We start from the raw sequence: 17,218 nt of genomic DNA, 5'->3' as shown, positions 1-17,218 counted from the left end.
TATGCACAAAGACAGAAATATGTATACACTGTCTTTTTCCAGCAGATTTATAAATCTAAATAAATCTCAATCATTACAGAAATGAGCGTGCCGGCACAAGCTTCATTTCCACTTCCACAATTATCCATAAATGGATGTAGAAACATCCTTAAACAACCGTTTGCATATTGTTACTCGTGCCCACTCATTCGTCAATGAAAGGAACAACAAAGAAGAAAAAGTGACTGTGTGGCATTTGTCTATAATGCATGGCTGTGGCTATTTATAGCACCTGTACCACCAACTCATCAAATATAAAACCATTCATGATATTTCAGTTTGCATCAATTCTGACGTCCGTGTACCACCTCTGAAAATATCAGGCCCTCTAAATACCACCATTATAACCAATGTTAAAATACAGCACTGTAGACCGACACTATTCAGCTGTCAGAAGGTTATCTCTCATTTCTAGTTTTTGAACCATTCATTTTACTTCTGCCTATTATCTTACCATCACATTTTAGCTCATAACTACTCATGGATGTATGCACTGAAGGCAGCTTGATAGTACATAAGTCAGTTGTACTAACAGTGTGCAGCCAACAGAAAAACAGAAAAACTCAGTTTTTTGTTCCCCTACTTATAAATGGTAGTCAGGGGAACCAATTTCCCGATTTTGGTTTTCTCATTTCAAAACAAAAATCCATTGGTCACAAAGTACACTGACCAATCGGTACTAAAGACAGTTTCAGTTTCATAACTACTTACAAACTCCTTGTAGTAGGTTTGACTGCCGCACAGTGAAACATGGACTTTTGGGGCCACTGAGGGTTTGAGCAGTTGTCCACTTTCCATTATTCCACCATTCCCAAAACACATCACACTGCTTGTAACTGCAAGATACAGTGCTGTCCATACAAAATGTTACCATAGTCAAAGGCCCTGCAGTCTTAAAAGCAAACCTTGGTCTTCCTTGGTGAAGCAGGTTAATCCCATCAGTTACATAGAGCACTTTGTATATGTACTGTGCTTTATGATCAGTAAAACCTATTATCTGCATGATAGAATACAGCAAACATCAATAACAAGCATCAATGGGATTTTGTGACCGCAGATGAATGTCAGTATGAATAAAAGGTAAATTCTTGTTGTTTGACCTGAAGAGGCATCAGACCCCTGCCAATCCTGACCTAGGAAGTCATGGGTTAATCCTGCCTCTACCAATAATTGGATAGGAGGACAGGCACAGAGGAGAGCTTTTACTTAGTGGGACCAAATGTGAACTATGACCTCTCAGCCAGCTGGCCACCAACACGCAGGCAGTGAGGCAGTGAGGAGCCTGAGTGGACAGACAGTGTCTCTTTACAGAAGGCTTCCAACTACTTTAGCTCATCTGATAGTTTTTATCTTTTAAATTGGGAGCAAAGATCAAATAAGACATTTTATTTGAAAGCTGAAACAAAAACTAACCCAGAGAGGATTTTAGGGGCAACTGCCTTTATGATTAACTGATGAACTGCAGAATTTACAGTTATCCCCACAACCCCTCTAAGGTCATTGTTTCAGCTGCTCACAGAAGTGTGGACTAGAAGCTTAATCAAACTACTCCTCATTGATGGGCTCTCCAGGATCTGTAGTTGTTTCCTCGTGTCATTTGGGATTCAAACTGGCAGTCAAACAGATATTCACTAAAAAGTCTGGGTTAATATAACGCAGGAATGACTTTATCCTAGACCAGGATTGTCAGTCCGTTTTCAGTCCCTCCAGGATTTTGCAGGTTTTTTGTGGAATTGTTACAGCCTAAAATGTCTGATTTCACAGCAGCTTTTAATTAATTGTGATGCATGTTGTGACATTTGTTTTTGCAATGAAATTGCAGGAGAATGTGAAGATTGCCAAAATACTTAAAATTACAATTTATTTTTGTATTATTCATCAACAATTGGAGGTTACTTGTTCCAGTGAGAATGAAATCACACTGGAGGGTAAATGTGAGACGTTCATGTGGCAGGGGGTGTGCATGGTCTGCATCTTCAAACATAAACAAAGAGGTGAGTTTGGTTCCATGATACAAGAACTTCACCAAGTATGGTTTAAGATTTGCTCACACCCTTTTGAGATTCATATTTTTCCTGGATGATTGTGCCACAGCAACTGAGTAAGGCCACCTCTCCAGACTCCTCATATAGAATGATAATCAGTCTTTAAATAAAAATGTGTTATAATCTATGCATGTTGGAAATACGTCATCTATCATATTTAAAACGTGTATCCTCACGTGGTGACACTTTCTGAAGATGAAGAGTAGTTTGGTGGCGGGGCGCTGCAGCTGCAGGACAGCAGATGGCACCGCTGCGCCGTCCTGTGGATCCCGCTTGGCACAGAGACGCGTCCACGTTGTTCCCACTGTCTGCCTTCGCTCCAGTTCCCCTCCCTCCCTCCTTCCCTCCCTCACTCTCTCTCTCACTCGGCTTACAGTATACACCTATCTATCTCCCACAAGCATCAGCAGTCTCTCCATCAGTCTCCGCGATACGAGCGGTACTACGGCGCAAAGCATGGCATCTCTGCGCCCCGAAAAACGTGTCTCCGCTGCTGCGCACCTCTGCGTCTTTCTGTTGACCGTCTCGGCCTGGATGGCACTGCCGGGACCCGTGCGTTGTGACAGCGGGGCTTTAAACCGGCGCGGCGGGGAGCACCGTACGTTTGACATGGGCGGTGGAGACGGTGGCTCCCCGCCGGGCTTACCGACGGACGGTGTCGAGGAAGCCGTCGGCGCGGAGACCTCTCCCCGCTTCAGGAGAGCACTGTCCCGGGAAAAACAAATGTCCCTGCTCAGCAGTTCGTTCGTGCTCAAAGGGGATGCGACCCACAACCAGGCGATGGTCCACTGGACAGGAGAGAACAGCAGCGTAAGTAGCCTACCCCCCTCCCGTCCCGTCCCGTCACGATCCGCTGGTTCATGCACCATCCCTACCATACCCCTCTTTGTCACCTTCCACCATCCATCACTCCAGCCACATCACCAGAAACAAGTTATTGTTCTCGCAGGAGGCTGCAGACGCACACTGCGCGGCTCTCGGAGACAAGGAGGCGCAGTGTGGTTTTTACGCATGCAGGTGGTCCAGCTGGACGCGCGGTGGATGTTGTCAGGCGCTGGTCTTTGTTGAAAGATCAGGACTTTTTTTTGGGACGTTTTCATGTCAGTGGCCCCACAAATAGACATGGACACTCTGTCGCCTCTTCCATTACATCACATGGTGGCCCAGGTCCATGAGCATCTTGTTACTGTCTGTTTACGCTGCGCTGCGCAGGGAAATCACAGCGTTCAGTGTGAAACTTCTTATTATCTATGTCCTTTGTTTGAACTTCCTTTCATATTTTATTGCTGTGAAATGAACACGCGCATCATTTGACTTGGGGAACCCCTTTAATGTTCAATTAGTGACCCGGGGAAGGTCCCCTGACCCCACTTTGGGAACCACAATAATAACCACTCATGCCGCTGTGTCTGATAACATTCAGAGGGAGTCCAAGGACGCGCCTGTGTGCGCACAGAGCCAGTGTGGTGAGGAGGAGCGCGCACTAAACAGACAGATCGGTGCTTGATGTAGTCACACGAAGCCATGACTAAAATATTGATGGAGCTTTTTGTCCATGAATTTTGCAGTGCCTTATTTATTTGTGGTTTGGAACGTAATTTGTCTCAGATGAAAGTAACTTACTTTGTATGCCTTTACTGTCATGAATATTGGCTTCAAAGTGTATTTGAGACAGAAGTCTAGCACAACTGATACATTAATCCACTAAAGTGACCACTGAATTATATTGTATTTTGGGCATATTTAAGTGGTTACTTTGGAGGAGACAGAAGTTTTCTAACTGTATGGTAGTGGTTTTTCCTTAGGGCCGGGTCAAGCCAGAGCACTACACTATGTAAACAAGAGCTGTCTTTGTGATGGATATTGACAGACGCCAGGGGGGATTTGAGTGGTGGTGTCTGGTGGAGACATCACTTGCAATCAGAGCCTTTTTGTCAGTGCAACACATTGCTGTTTTACTGGCAGTGGCTGCAGGCGGCTCTGCAAAAAAAGAAAAGAAAAAACATGAAAGAGAAAATAATCTGACCGTGAAACAGCCAGCAGACCTATTTTGCTCGAATTTGATGGAGTTTCATGACAAATCGGTTGGTAAATAATGTAAACGGTGACATTTGCAGGTAACGCTCCACTTATTGGATTATCGACAGAGGCAAGAGAGATTGAATTTAAAGCTGCTCGGGGCACCTTTGCTCGTTGGTGGGTCCAAGTTGCAGCAAGAACTTGAAAAAGTTGATTTTCAGAAGCCAGAAATCTTCTGAATTTGCACAGTATGCTCATATTTGTTGCAAGAGAGAGGCAGAGGATGTGTTTATTTCAACCTAGACTGGAAATAAAGGAGTTTACCACTGCAGCTTTACAACTGAACTTGAAGGACCAGTGTGTAGCATTTAGTGGCATCTAGCGGTGCAACTACAGATTGCAACTCCCTTGCCTTACCCTCCCCTTAAGGCAAACAACCTAATCTAACCAAACGCCCTTATCTACAGTCAGTGTTTGGTTTGTCCCTTCTTGGCTACTGTAGTACATGGTGGTTAAACATGGTGGACTCCGTTGAAGGCAACCGGTGGCATTCATTACAGGATAAAAGCATTCTTGGATATATTTGTGGAAACACCATCTAGGCTATGCCTGGAGCCTCTGAGTGGGTGTTTCCCAGGCAGAGATTGACTGAAATGTGAGGGCTGTTGTTGCTATGGCCTACCAACATTAGCCTTTACATAATGTTTATGGTCAAGCTTCTGTGATGATTTAATCGTCTGTCCCTAAACGACATTCGACATTTTGGGAGGAGCCGTCGTGCTGTTTGTATTCTGCTCCTGGAAAGTGGGAGCTAGGGAGTTAGATTAACTGGTGTTCACTCTTAAAGTGGAAGCTAGTTAGAGTAGCTTGCTAATGTTAGCACAAACTCCTACTAGATGTCAATTTTCAGCACTGTAACGGCAAAAAAATAAAATAAAACTAAATGTACCTTTTTTTGGTAGAAACACCAAAAGATACACTGATTCGTTAGTAAAAAAGAATTTTGATCTCAGTTCGACTTTAAGGAGCACAAACTTGATACACTCAAACTGGCCACAGTCCCTTCAGAGTTCAAGGAACCACAATTTAATAATGACTTGCGGGATTCGAGTGCTTTGGCATTTAAGACTGGGCATTTAGGTAATAAAAAAAAAGTGACATTCTCCCAATGGATTCCGGCCTTTCTCGTGATGAACTTGCCAGTCTTTTTTTTATTGCGGCGATGAGTCCGCTGGGATCCTAGTGCTCTGGCTCTGCCAGTCATAGGAACTCCAAGTTTGACTTATCCTCAGTTAACTTGGCGTGGGTATGTTCTCCGAAAGGTCATTGGGACGGAGTTCATCCCAGCCTAATAAACACAGAGAAATGGTGCCATTCAATTTCCCTAAGGCTGACATTTATGAGCGGCGTGCAGATTGATGGGTGGGAAAAATTAATCTGTGCCTCCTCTCTTGTTTCATCATTTCATTTTGGAGTCTCAGAGGTTCCAAATGTGAGTCACCGATGAGAGGGTCAGCCGTGCAGTGGACTTCAGTTGTCACATCTGTCTTAATGATGGGTAATCAGGAGTGTAATAAAGACCACCTTAATATAGCAATTTGTCTCAAAAGTAAATTTCACTTTCAGGGTAATCATATCATTGCATCATCATTTTAATATGTGTATGTTTGTTTTCTGGCCAACTCCCCTCTCTCAATAACCTGCAAAATGTTTTGACAAGAGGATGAATTGTTAATCTAGCCTTACAGTAAAAGGGTTGTTGAAAACAGCTCTTGTGCACTCCCCTCTGTCCCCATAGCAGCAACAGTCACTTTGCTTTGGCAAGCCTTGATTGGTCAATTGATGGCTGAGAGCATGAAAGAGCTTTCCCTCAGGCATCCTCCAGAAGGTGTCCTTGGAGAGCAGAGATAGCTGGTGAAGTGTGTATGTGTAATGTGTGTGTAAGGGAGTGTTTTAAAGTAAGAGCATGTAGCATGTATTCAAGGAAAATAAATGGATGTGGAATCGAGATCAAAATACAGTCCAACAGTATGCCTGCTTTCCTAGCAGGAGATCATCAGGACTATTAAAAATCCAATACTGAGGAGGGCAAAGGTCACAGCCACAGCTCTGTGATAATATTCATGAACCCTAGAATAAGTAACCAACAGAGAATTAAGAAAAATAACTGAGAAGAGAGGAAGAATGGATTTTTATGTCTTACCCAGCTCATTATCCATCGTATTTTGTGTCTGTAATTGGACATATTAAACACTGTATGTACAGTACATCTCTCATTAAGTAAATATCAAAGAGGCAAAAAGGCAGCAGGCTTGTTTTATCACTCAGTTTCAGGCTGAAGGAATCCCCTTATCCCCGTGGGCTGAGTCATTTCTCCATGTTCAAATGAATGATTTAAACCTACCTGTGGTGCTATAATGGTCACTGTGATGATATTTTGAATTGCTTTTTACAAAGACCTACTGTCGGTTGCTATTATTAAGGAGAATATTACCTATTTTACCAAATATTTGAGGTAAAATGACCAAATTTTCCTTGCAAGTCGATAGATCTTATCATTCCTTCCTCTCCTCCTTCTACTCTTTCAAACTCCACAACCCCAGTTTGAAAAAAATGATCTTAACTCAAGATCCACTAACTAGCTTTTCATGACAACTGTGCAAACGACATCAACTGATGATGAAGACCATGATATGTGGTTGAAAGCTTGAATCAAGATTATTTTGTGAAACCATTGAACCATTATTTCCACAGTCAAGAATTACCTTTGACAGCATTGTGTTGTGTTGAGTCCTTGAATTAGTGATAACTGGGCCTGGAAAGTCCTTTCAAAAGTCCTTGAAGTTAATGTTTAAGAAATTGGAAACCCTGATACTTTTTTCACAAGCTGAGTAGTACTCTACAAGACTAGCAATGTTATGTATACGTTTAAATCCACTGTGTACAATTTGAAAATGTCTGATTTTGGCAACTCCTAATGGTGATATCAAAAAATACAGTGACTGCCCCATATATCTAATTATAATGGCCTGAAAAGAACACATAGACTGCACACATTTCCACTGGGATTATCTCGACTGTCTACAAACAAACAGTTATATCAGAATAATTTGAAACATAACATAATAATTTTTCATATAGGCACTTTTAAATGCTGAGTGTGTACAAGTGATTTAAGGATTACAAGTTTAAGGACATTTCAGGAGACTAGAATATTATTTACAATGAAAAAATATTTAAAAATTCACTGGCACAGATGTAAACATGCATGCATATGGAGTTAGTGAGTCCCGGAAGGCATCCTGGGAATGGACAGGAGGCTGTATAACATGATACCAGCCGTACTGAATGAAGGCTCCACCAGTGAAAGTGCTCTCTTTGTGCAATTCTCTCTTTGTGCCTTTCTCTCTCTCCTCTCTCAGCGTTGTTGACCAGCCTCAGGGAACTCTGAGCTGTGTTCATCTTCCCTCTATTTCTGTCTCCTCTCTATGGTGACGAGCGGGGACACCTTCTGCACCCATGTGTCTCCGATATGTGCATTTGTATCGCTGAGGAAACAGCCCTCAACACATAATAGGGTTTCTCTCTCTTGCGTGTATTGATTGTTTCACGGAGAGACAGATTATGCATTGGTATTGCGCTCACACCTTTTTTAAATTTGCGAGTGTGTGTGTGTGCTTGTATGTGTGTCTTGCTGATCCCTGGCGGCCTGTCCCACAGTAGCCTAAGTGATTAATGAGCGGCAAAAGGGGCGCTGACAGTCCGAACTCTCGTCCCGCCCTCTACCCTCACAGGGGAATTGTGGGTAATTCCTGCCACTTCCTGGTTTAAGAGCTCTCCTGGGTGGGAATAAATGAAAGTAGAAGAACTAGCATCAGTTGAAAGGACCTGGCTGGAAGACAAGAGCCTGATATATCGCCAAACAGCTTATCAGGACTAAAGATGACGTTTGTAAAACTGAAATAATATGGTCAGTCTCAATATTAAAGGTCAACTGCATGCTGGTGCAAGAAAAAGTCAATGGGTCAGTAGGACTCATCTTGTGGGGACCATGAATCCATTCAGTAGTCTGAGTGTTGGACCAACCGACTAATTAGTATTACTTATAGATTAAGTTTCTAATTAGTAACCTAATGTACTGGATTACAAACAATGTAAATGTCCAATGTAAACATCTGCAATGCTAATAAAATACAGTTTGCGTATTCAGCATTTAGAGTTAAATCAAATTGATGTCAATTTACGCATATCACATTACACAGTGCTCCACAATGCTGCCTGAATGTGTTGCACTAAAAGCAGCAGCTCACACCAGTGACTTTAATGGCTACTTTCAATTCACTATGTCCTTGTTATCGTTGTTAGCTGACATCATCAGTCCTAATATACAGTTGTCATCACTATTGCCCTTCTTCTATTCATGGTGTTGAACTGATGGTTCTTTACAGTTCATTTCACTTTCTAGCTGTGAAGAATATACGGTGATACAACCTTTTACCCTCCATTTTTCCCTCCATCCCCTCAGGTTACCTTGCCAACATCACCGTCAGATCACAAGAATCGTTTTAGCCAATTAGGTCAAAGGATTAACCGCCTGCAGCATACATCTAATCTAAACATGGCATTGGTTGAATTTAAATTGAGTATTTAGAGGGAACCATAATGTTTTATAATAAGGTGCTTGCCTTTATTTGCATGGGAAATCAAGGCTCATGCAGGTATTTGCACGCACATATAAGCTGTAACAATACAGAGCCATGCTCTTTCTCTCCCCAGTCACACACACATGCACACACACTATCTTGGTCTCCAGGGTCCTGACTTAATGTGAAAGGCATTTGTTCACGCTTCACATACTGAACAGACAGTTCATTTGGCCCCTGGTTGTTCTGCGGTGGAAAATTGTTTGCACATGTGAGGAGAGCCTTTCTCGTCATTTATCTTGTCTGCCCTCGTTCATCCTGCTTAAAAAGACACTCCAAAACCCAGACTGTAAATCATCAGACTTGTTGGCTTGGTTTTGCTCTGTCTCTTTTTAACGTGAATCCAAATTACAAAGTACAGTAACACTACAGCAGGCTTGCCATCCAACATGGCCGTCAGGACACATGTAAGCACAGCTCAGTGTCTTTCCGCAACATCAGATTGCTCCTGGCTTCCTCTCATTCATGATTGATGCCTGCTATCCATTATGTCACTATGAAAGCTATATCACTGTGTTACATTGGAAAATGCACATTTTCCAGTTAAAGGAAAAATGCACCCAAAAGAAAATTGTCAAATGACAAAAATAGTCTCAGTAGAGATTAAACCACTCCTGAAGCATTACTCCTCCTCTGAGTATGTTTGAATCTGATATTTGTGCCAAAATAGCGTGGTTAACTTTTGTGGACATTGAATTGCTATGAATTATACACAGAATTATTTTGGTCTATTCAGCTGTTTTGTAGTAAGCTATTCATTGGGCTGTGGCTACATTCGTATTGTGTTACTACAGTATTTACTTTGACTCCAGGAATATTTGGATATATTATTTTAAATGGGTTGTCTTCAAACATGTGTTTCCAGTAGGCAAATAGCACTAGCTGTTGTAGCACTGTAAGCCCTGTATATCAGCTAGCTACGACTGTCTGAACGTAGCACACTCACACGAAAGTAGAGCTGCTCCAAGACTATTCATGTGCTTTGTTTAAAGGTGAGAAAGTGTATACACACTCCATATACATATATATTAATTCTTTGTTAATGTGTGGTTCCATATTTTATGCTCAGGAGGATATCAATGTTAGAAAAAATTTGTGTTGTATTGTAGGTGAATGCAGTACACAGACTGTATGGTGGTGTTAGTGCCAGCTACATGAATGTAGCACAGTCACAACAATGGAAAACACTGCGTATATATTCTATGACTAACTAACTATGCTAACAGTACATGGCACCTCAGCCGCCATTTTTGTATGTAACACCGGCTTGTATGCTAACCATGCTAGCAACAAAGCTGTGTCTTTAGCCATGTTTTGTAAAAAAAATATGACTGTTTGAAATGTACTGAGCCCACAGACTAGTTTGAGACGTTTCTTTTGACATTTTGATACCTTCTTTTCCAACATGAATGATTTTGAATTTACCTTTTTTTTTAGTGTTTCAGAAAGGTCAAAACTTCCTTACCATTAATTAATGCTGTACTAACCAATTGCATTAGTCTTAGTGTCAATGGAGCATTTTAGTGTTTCATGATGTCTCAGTAGTTTTTCATGTGTTTTAAGTGTGGAAACTGATCTTTCTAGCCTTTCCAAATTCGAACTGAACAGGCCTGACATGTCTAGTATAAACCAAAAATCAGTCTCAGCTTCTAAAACCCATATGAGTGAAGTAATCAGGCTACCTGGCACAGCAGACTGTGCAGTAAGACATGCATATATCTGTGTCCTATCTGTTGGCAGGCTCGACACAGACAACAATAGCGAGTTAATTGTCTGAAACATAAAAGCACTGTGGATGATGGAGCTTATCCGTCGATAAGATCTTCATCCAAAGCCTTTCTCTTAGTATGTCCTCAGTGTTGGCACGGGACCGCTCTTTGCCACTTGGCGGTAGGTAGCGTTTGTCTCTTCGGTGCCGTGGTTGCCTTGCTAACGAGACCTTGGGAAAGTACGCGGAGCAGTGTGCTACTGTAGTGTTACTGTCTAATTAAGTGTTTAGTGATACCAGGCGGATGCTGGCTTCCCGGCAGCAATATAAAAGTATTGAGACACGTTTGTCTCGCAGGTTGTTCGGAGACAGCTGGCAGCGGGGATGAGAGATTGTTGTCTGTTTGTTCCTGCAGTGCTGGGTGTGTATGAGGAAGAGGTGTGTGTGTGTGTGTGTGGTCTATCGCTGACCATCACCTTCTCTTCTCCTCCACTTCCTGTCCTCGGCTTGGCAAGGTGGAAACCTTTAAGGCAAAATTACTCAATATAAGCATTTGTCTTTGTGTGTGCTTGTTTGCGTGTTTATTGGAGGTGGGGGGTCCTGGTTACCAAGCGACAGCCAAAACAGCTACTTGGCAGGCTGTGGCACACAAGGAAGCCCCTCATCTGCTTTGACATCGCAGGCGTTCTCCGAACTTTCTTTCTTTTTGTTGCGGTGCTAAAATGTACCCATTGTTTTTCCAGTTTTGTCCCTGTGAACACAGGGTTTTTTCCCCTGTTGTTTTGTGCTCTCCTCTTCGTCTTCTGCTGTTTGGCTGCCATGGTTGAAAGTTCCTGCTCATGTTGCCCTGGCAACCCACATTGGGATCCTGTTGGGGTCTTCCAGTGGTTTGGTTCCTGATCTGAATTCAGAGCGGCCCCTCGCCTTGCACTTCTCCCAGGTCCTGCATTTTTCATGTATAGCTCTGGCATGAGTAGAAGCCATATAAGTCATATTGTCGGGGGAGATCCTTGTATCTCCAAAGGTCACCGTTCCAGGAATATTAGGAAGTGAAGCGTGCTTTTGGGCTGAGCATGTATTTATTTGCATTTGTCCTGTAATTTTTGTTTTCTTTTATTGACGCTCCTGCCAGCCCATTACTCTGTCTGGTGTCCATCCAGTCAAAGGAGGAAAACAGCCTGACAACCACTGATGGAAGACTAAAATATTTCCAAACTAAGGACATGTTGAGTTAGCCAGCTGTTACTAGCTCACTCAGTTGCTGACTGCTTCCTGTTATGTTGTAGGTCCAGCGCAAGATCTGCCTGTACGTCCAACTCATAGAATTCTAAGAGACAAAAATATACGGGGTATCTACTACTGGATATCTTTGTAGAACTGGTTAATTACTAATTGATTAATTAATTAGTGTAACATGTTGGCTATGCGTTATTGCATATTCATTCATTTTCATAAAACCATCCGTCCGTCAGGTAGCTGATATGTGAATTAGGTCAGTATCGGCAACCGATACCGTTACTGATCGGTCCATACTAATACTAATTTTGTATGTAGATTTATGGTTCCCAGAAGATTCATTCCTAATAAGTTTGGTGACCTGGTGACCTTTCTTGGTCAAAAGCTTTCTTTAACCAACATCCACGACACAGTAACCCAGAAAATAATTACAGGACATTGAAAGATGTATGAAATCTCCCTGAAATGTGAAACTTGTATTCGCAGTCCCAGAGCATACTTTTTGGTGACCTCCTTATCTTTCCTCTAAAGCCATCATCAGGCCAAAATGACAATACATAATAATAACCAGATTGGCATGAAATTGTATATTTATGCTACCCAGAGGATAATCTTGCCTTTTTAAGCACAGAATTTCCATTTGTCCTAAAGAAAAATCCTAATCTTTTTACAAGATTGCCCTAAAATTACACAAGCATATTCATGCTCCCCAGAGGATAATACATTTATCTTTTAAATACTGTGTGAGCTTTCCTTTAGCATCACGCTGTCACCTTTCCACACAGAATATCTCATAATCTATAAGTATAAGTGTATTTATGCAAATTATTATTTTTTTAATGACCCTGTGACATTTCCTCTTGTGGTACCCTCAAACACACTTTACATTGTTAGCCACACAACTGTTAAATATGCTGTATATTATTTGTTCTGTCCATGTCCTGACAATAACAATATGTAGATATGTGCAGGCTTGCAGTATTTGGCTGTGGAAATATGGTTGTATGTGTTATGTGTGTGTGTGTGAGGGGGCGGTGTGAGATGTGTGTGTGACTGCCGGCCTGCCTGTGTCTACTATAGGAGCAGTGGGAAAGCTCTCCCTATAGAGCCCCTCAGAGAGTTGTGAAATGCAGACCCAGCAGGGTTTCTCCAGTATTTCACCTTCACAGCAACACATTTAGAGATTGGATCTTCTTCCCTCTGCGCTAAGCCGTCCCCACTTTCTATCAACCACCCCCCATCTGAACCCCACCTCTCACCGGGGACCTGGGTATTTTCAGTTTCCATCTTAAGCCAATTGCACAAGAAACAGCATGGAGCCTTCCACACGAGTCAGGCGTCAGAACAGAGAAATGGATACAGATATAAAACGGATTGTCCATGTCCTTGGTTATGATTGGCTGAGGCAAATACAAAAATACACAGTAAACACACAAAGTGGTTTATTTATGTTTTCATGATATCATATCAGAACTCATGGATTTGACTGAAAAAGGATAAGTTACAATAGTGAAGATTTTTAAAGCCACACTTGTGGCTGCAGAACATTTTAATGTTAACTTCTTATTATAAAAATCAGCCACTTAACACTCATTTTAGATCAATTAAGAGGACTTTGCTCATCTATAATAACAGAATATTTATTTTAAAATATTTTCTGTCTTTACTGATTTGAGGTTTTATTCAACATTTATACTTACATGGGTGGAATTTTGTAATCACACATAGAGATCGGGCATTGCGTCATCATGTGAGCAGTATTTGATTAATTATTTCATTAAAATCACATTTTCCTGACTCTTTTGCTAGAATGCCTGCTGCCATAATATGAAATAAATGATTTTGCTCTTTTCTAAAAGCTCTACAAACCACAGTCCCTTGTTGCTTTTATTCCCAGTCACTTTCTGTGAAGTGTTAGTTAATTTGATTCTGAACAGACCCTTTCTTATTCACAGGTAGAAAAAAATGTTTTCTTTAAAAATGTTGTTTGGTGACTGTAGTGATTTCATATGAAGCCGTAATCATTCAAAATACTGAGGCTCTTTTTATCACAGTGAATGATCTACATAAATCCATTTCAGCATGGCGCTAGAGACAACTTTTCTAGTAGTTGTCAGAGACCCGTAAAAGGTTCTGCTTTGGTTTAATGCTAAAGAACCCCTTTTTGGTTATTTAGGGAACCCTGTTGAAGAGCTGTAGTTGTCCCATGTTCCTAGTTGGCTGAAGTTTGTCTTGGAGCACAAACCCAGACCTACACTCAGCGCCGTCTACAGTTCAAAGGCAACTCTGCCACCCAAGGTTTAGCGGGAATGACATTCTCGGTCGCTGTGCCAACCTCACACACACCTACACACACCTACACACACATGCAAGGCGACTCGGAGCAGTAAAACAGGAATTAGCATGTGTTGACGGACGTGAAGCTTGCCAGTAATAATTCTTCTCCCTGGGAAAAAAAAAGGGCTGAACGTTTATGACTCATGTTGATAGTAATTAGAGCACCGGAGTACCAGGGGAGGGGCGGCGGCAGCGGTGGTGAGCGTGTGGGAGGAAAGAAAAGGAAAGAAGGGAAAAGAAGGAGAGGCCTCTTTCATCTAAACTCTGCATGTTCCTCCGGTGGTTTTTAACAAACGTGCTGTCAAAAACAGCAGTTGTTTCACATGAAAAAGACGAGGCCGTGCGCTGTGATCTGATGCTGGCAGCAGTGTAACATACTCTGCCGGGCTCTTTGCTACCTCCCTCTCTCTCTGTGTGTCTCTCGCCTTCTCTATCCGGTTTACTTTTGCGTGATTGAAAGGAGACGTGTGCTTGTGAGCGGGAATAAAGATGCAAAGCGGCGACAAATTGAATTACTGTTTGGAGTGCTGCTTGTCACAACAGTGGCGTCAGGTGATTTCAGTCTTCTGCAGTGTAAAGGGAGAGGCTGAGCGGCTCACAAAGATGAGGTGACAGTCGGCCGCTGGGGTGCTAAAAATAGACTTAAATGCAAACTAAAGGGGTGATTATGTGGTTTTTAAAATGCAGGTTGGTAATTTGAATGTGAGCTGTTCAGGTATGGATTCTTTTGAGTAAGTCTCTAAAGATAGAAAACGCTTAAGGCTCGCAGTAATCAGAAGATGAGATGAAGTTAAATGAGTGAAATGTTTTTGTTTTTTACAGAAGAATAGAACTTGTAGATGGTTGAAAATTTGAAATGCAAATAAGTGATAAAAAGAATGAACTAAGAGGACGGTAACAGATAAATCAAGATTATGTTTTTGCTGACAGCAGTTTAAAGTGAGGCTATAAGTGCAAATATAATTGGTGCGTAAGAAAAAACCTGAGGAGAAATGCCAGAAATGTGAAAAAGAGCCAAAATATGACAAAAATAAAAATAGCATGAGTAAAAAGAGAATACGAAATAAAAAGATGTTAGAAAAGGACAGACCTTAGTAATGCTGCCACTTACTGTTACCTGCCCACACTACACCAAATAATAAAGCTTGAAAAGAGCAGAAGTATAGAGCAGATTTATGGAAGCGCTGCATCTTTGAGTCCAGAGGGGGTCCCTTGCTGTCACTCCCCTCTCCATCACGAAAGCGGCTGTAAAAAACACCACAGAGTCAGAAGACACATTAGTTTAAGTCAGCCTGCTCACATGGAATTGATTATTAGAGTGCAAAATATATACAGAGTTGATATTAAGTTGTCCTGGCTCTGAGCTCGTCTTTCCCCACAAGGACACACAAATCTTTGGGGTCAGGGAGTGACGATAATAATGTAAGGGGAACGCAGACCCAGAGAAGTAATGCTATATGAACCGCAGCAGCAAGTGACAGTATAGCTTTCAGGCAGCAGGCCAATAGCTAAAGAGTGGGAAGAGGCTGTGCTAATGTCAGTAAGCTAATATGCTCACAGTGGCAATGCTAACATGCTAATTACCTTGTTCACCATCTTAGGTTTGTTGGTTAACATGCTAACATTAACTAATCAACACAAAATGGTGGCAGTAGATGAAAAGTCTGGTGATCGTCAAAGTCATTAGGATTCATCCTCTGGGCATCATGGGTATCTGTATCATCTCATGGCATCCATCCTAGAGCCACACTGCTAGCATGCCTGTACCCATATGTTCCGCTCTGATGTATCACTGACATTAATGAGTCAGTTTGTCCACTTCATGACTCTCTTCTTTTCCTACCTCATAATTGTCCAGGGTGCAAGCATTAGAATGAGCATGTATACACACACACACACTTCATAGTCTCCCTCCTGTCCCACCTCATTGTTTGATGCCTGTGTGTATTCTCAAGCGCTGTCACTGGTGGTCATACTTCAGTGAAGTAATTCTACCAAAGCGTCCCGCCTGCGACAGCCCTGCTCTGGGAAAGAGAGCCATTTGATCCCTCAGCCTCCTCTGCGGCTGAGCCGGCCTGTTTGTTATTGCAATTGGAACTTTTTCTTTTCTTTTTTTTTTTTCCGACCGGGAGAGCGAGAGAGAGGTGGAGGAATGAAGGAGTGTCGAAGCCTCTTTGGAATAACGCGTGTAAACACAGGCAGTGCATCACTCAGGTAATGAGATTCTCCACTCTGCTTAAATCGAAAGCCCCTCAGCACCTGAGGAGGACAAACAAACCCCCTTCCCAGTGCTCTCTTTCAGAAGCACACGCACGCACGTACATACGCGCGCACATACCTACACACACACATTCACACTTACCATATTTCCCTGTTTCTTTCTTCCCTCCCTTCCTTCCTCTCCCGTTCTCCCCTCTGTGAATTTGGACAGGCTGTTTGTATGCAAATATGTCATTTGGAAGACCCCCATGCCCAACTCACACTCACACACACACAAACAGAGAAAACCCCGTAGAGGCTCAGAGCTGGCGTGCTGAGGTGAACAACACTCCAGCAGGGCAATAGAGGAAAGCTTGTTTGCCCTTTTTTTAATTTATTGTGTGTATTCAACAACAGGCCCAACTGGTTCTCTCCTCTCTTTCTGTGGTTAATCCCCTTTTTCATTATCATCCTTTTCTTTTCATTTGCCTCTGAAAAACAGCTTAATGCCAAATGCTGCGAAAACACTAGCCCATTTCCGGAGTGTGGTGTTTCTTTCTTTCTCTGGGAGCGATGTGTAAAGCTGCTTTTGTTAAGTTTTGTGTGGGATGATTGTAGGTCATTGTTGGTCATGTCTGTGTTTCTGTAAGTTGAGGTCTTTGTGATGTACTGCAGAGAAACTTACAGCTCTACAGTATGACTCATCGTATCAGACAAAAGAAGTTTATACTAATATATCAGGCCAATAAAAATCTGATGTCTGATGGTAAATGTCAACCTGCCATTATAATGGAGATTGACGGTGTGATTTTCCTTAACAGATACAGGTGGGGCAGTCTGAACGAAACCTTATACACACCCACACTTCAAAAATTTGCATAAACACGACTACACTTAAGCCTACTGGTGATCAAATATGAATCAAGATTCTG

The 17,218-nt window shown here is 42.1% G+C and overlaps 1 protein-coding gene across 1 annotated transcript in view; it reads left to right on the top strand.

Annotated features, from left to right (window-relative positions):
• Positions 1 to 2,470: 2,470 nt before the first annotated feature.
• The window catches only part of sorcs2 (sortilin-related VPS10 domain containing receptor 2), a gene marked incomplete in the record, with an annotated part of 290,079 nt that continues 275,331 nt past the window's right edge, over positions 2,471 to 17,218 (top strand). Inside the window, 1 exon segment of the mRNA XM_035675658.1 lies at positions 2,471 to 2,894. Coding sequence (XP_035531551.1) covers positions 2,541 to 2,894 — 354 coding nt within the window.

The sequence above is a fragment of the Morone saxatilis genome, unplaced genomic scaffold (genome assembly GCF_004916995.1).
Source record: "Morone saxatilis isolate NCDOM2014 unplaced genomic scaffold, NCSU_SB_2.0 Contig4, whole genome shotgun sequence".
Taxonomy (NCBI): domain Eukaryota; kingdom Metazoa; phylum Chordata; class Actinopteri; family Moronidae; genus Morone; species Morone saxatilis.
The sequence above is the reverse complement of the archived record's forward strand: the minus strand, read 5'-3'. Positions and strand labels throughout refer to the sequence as shown.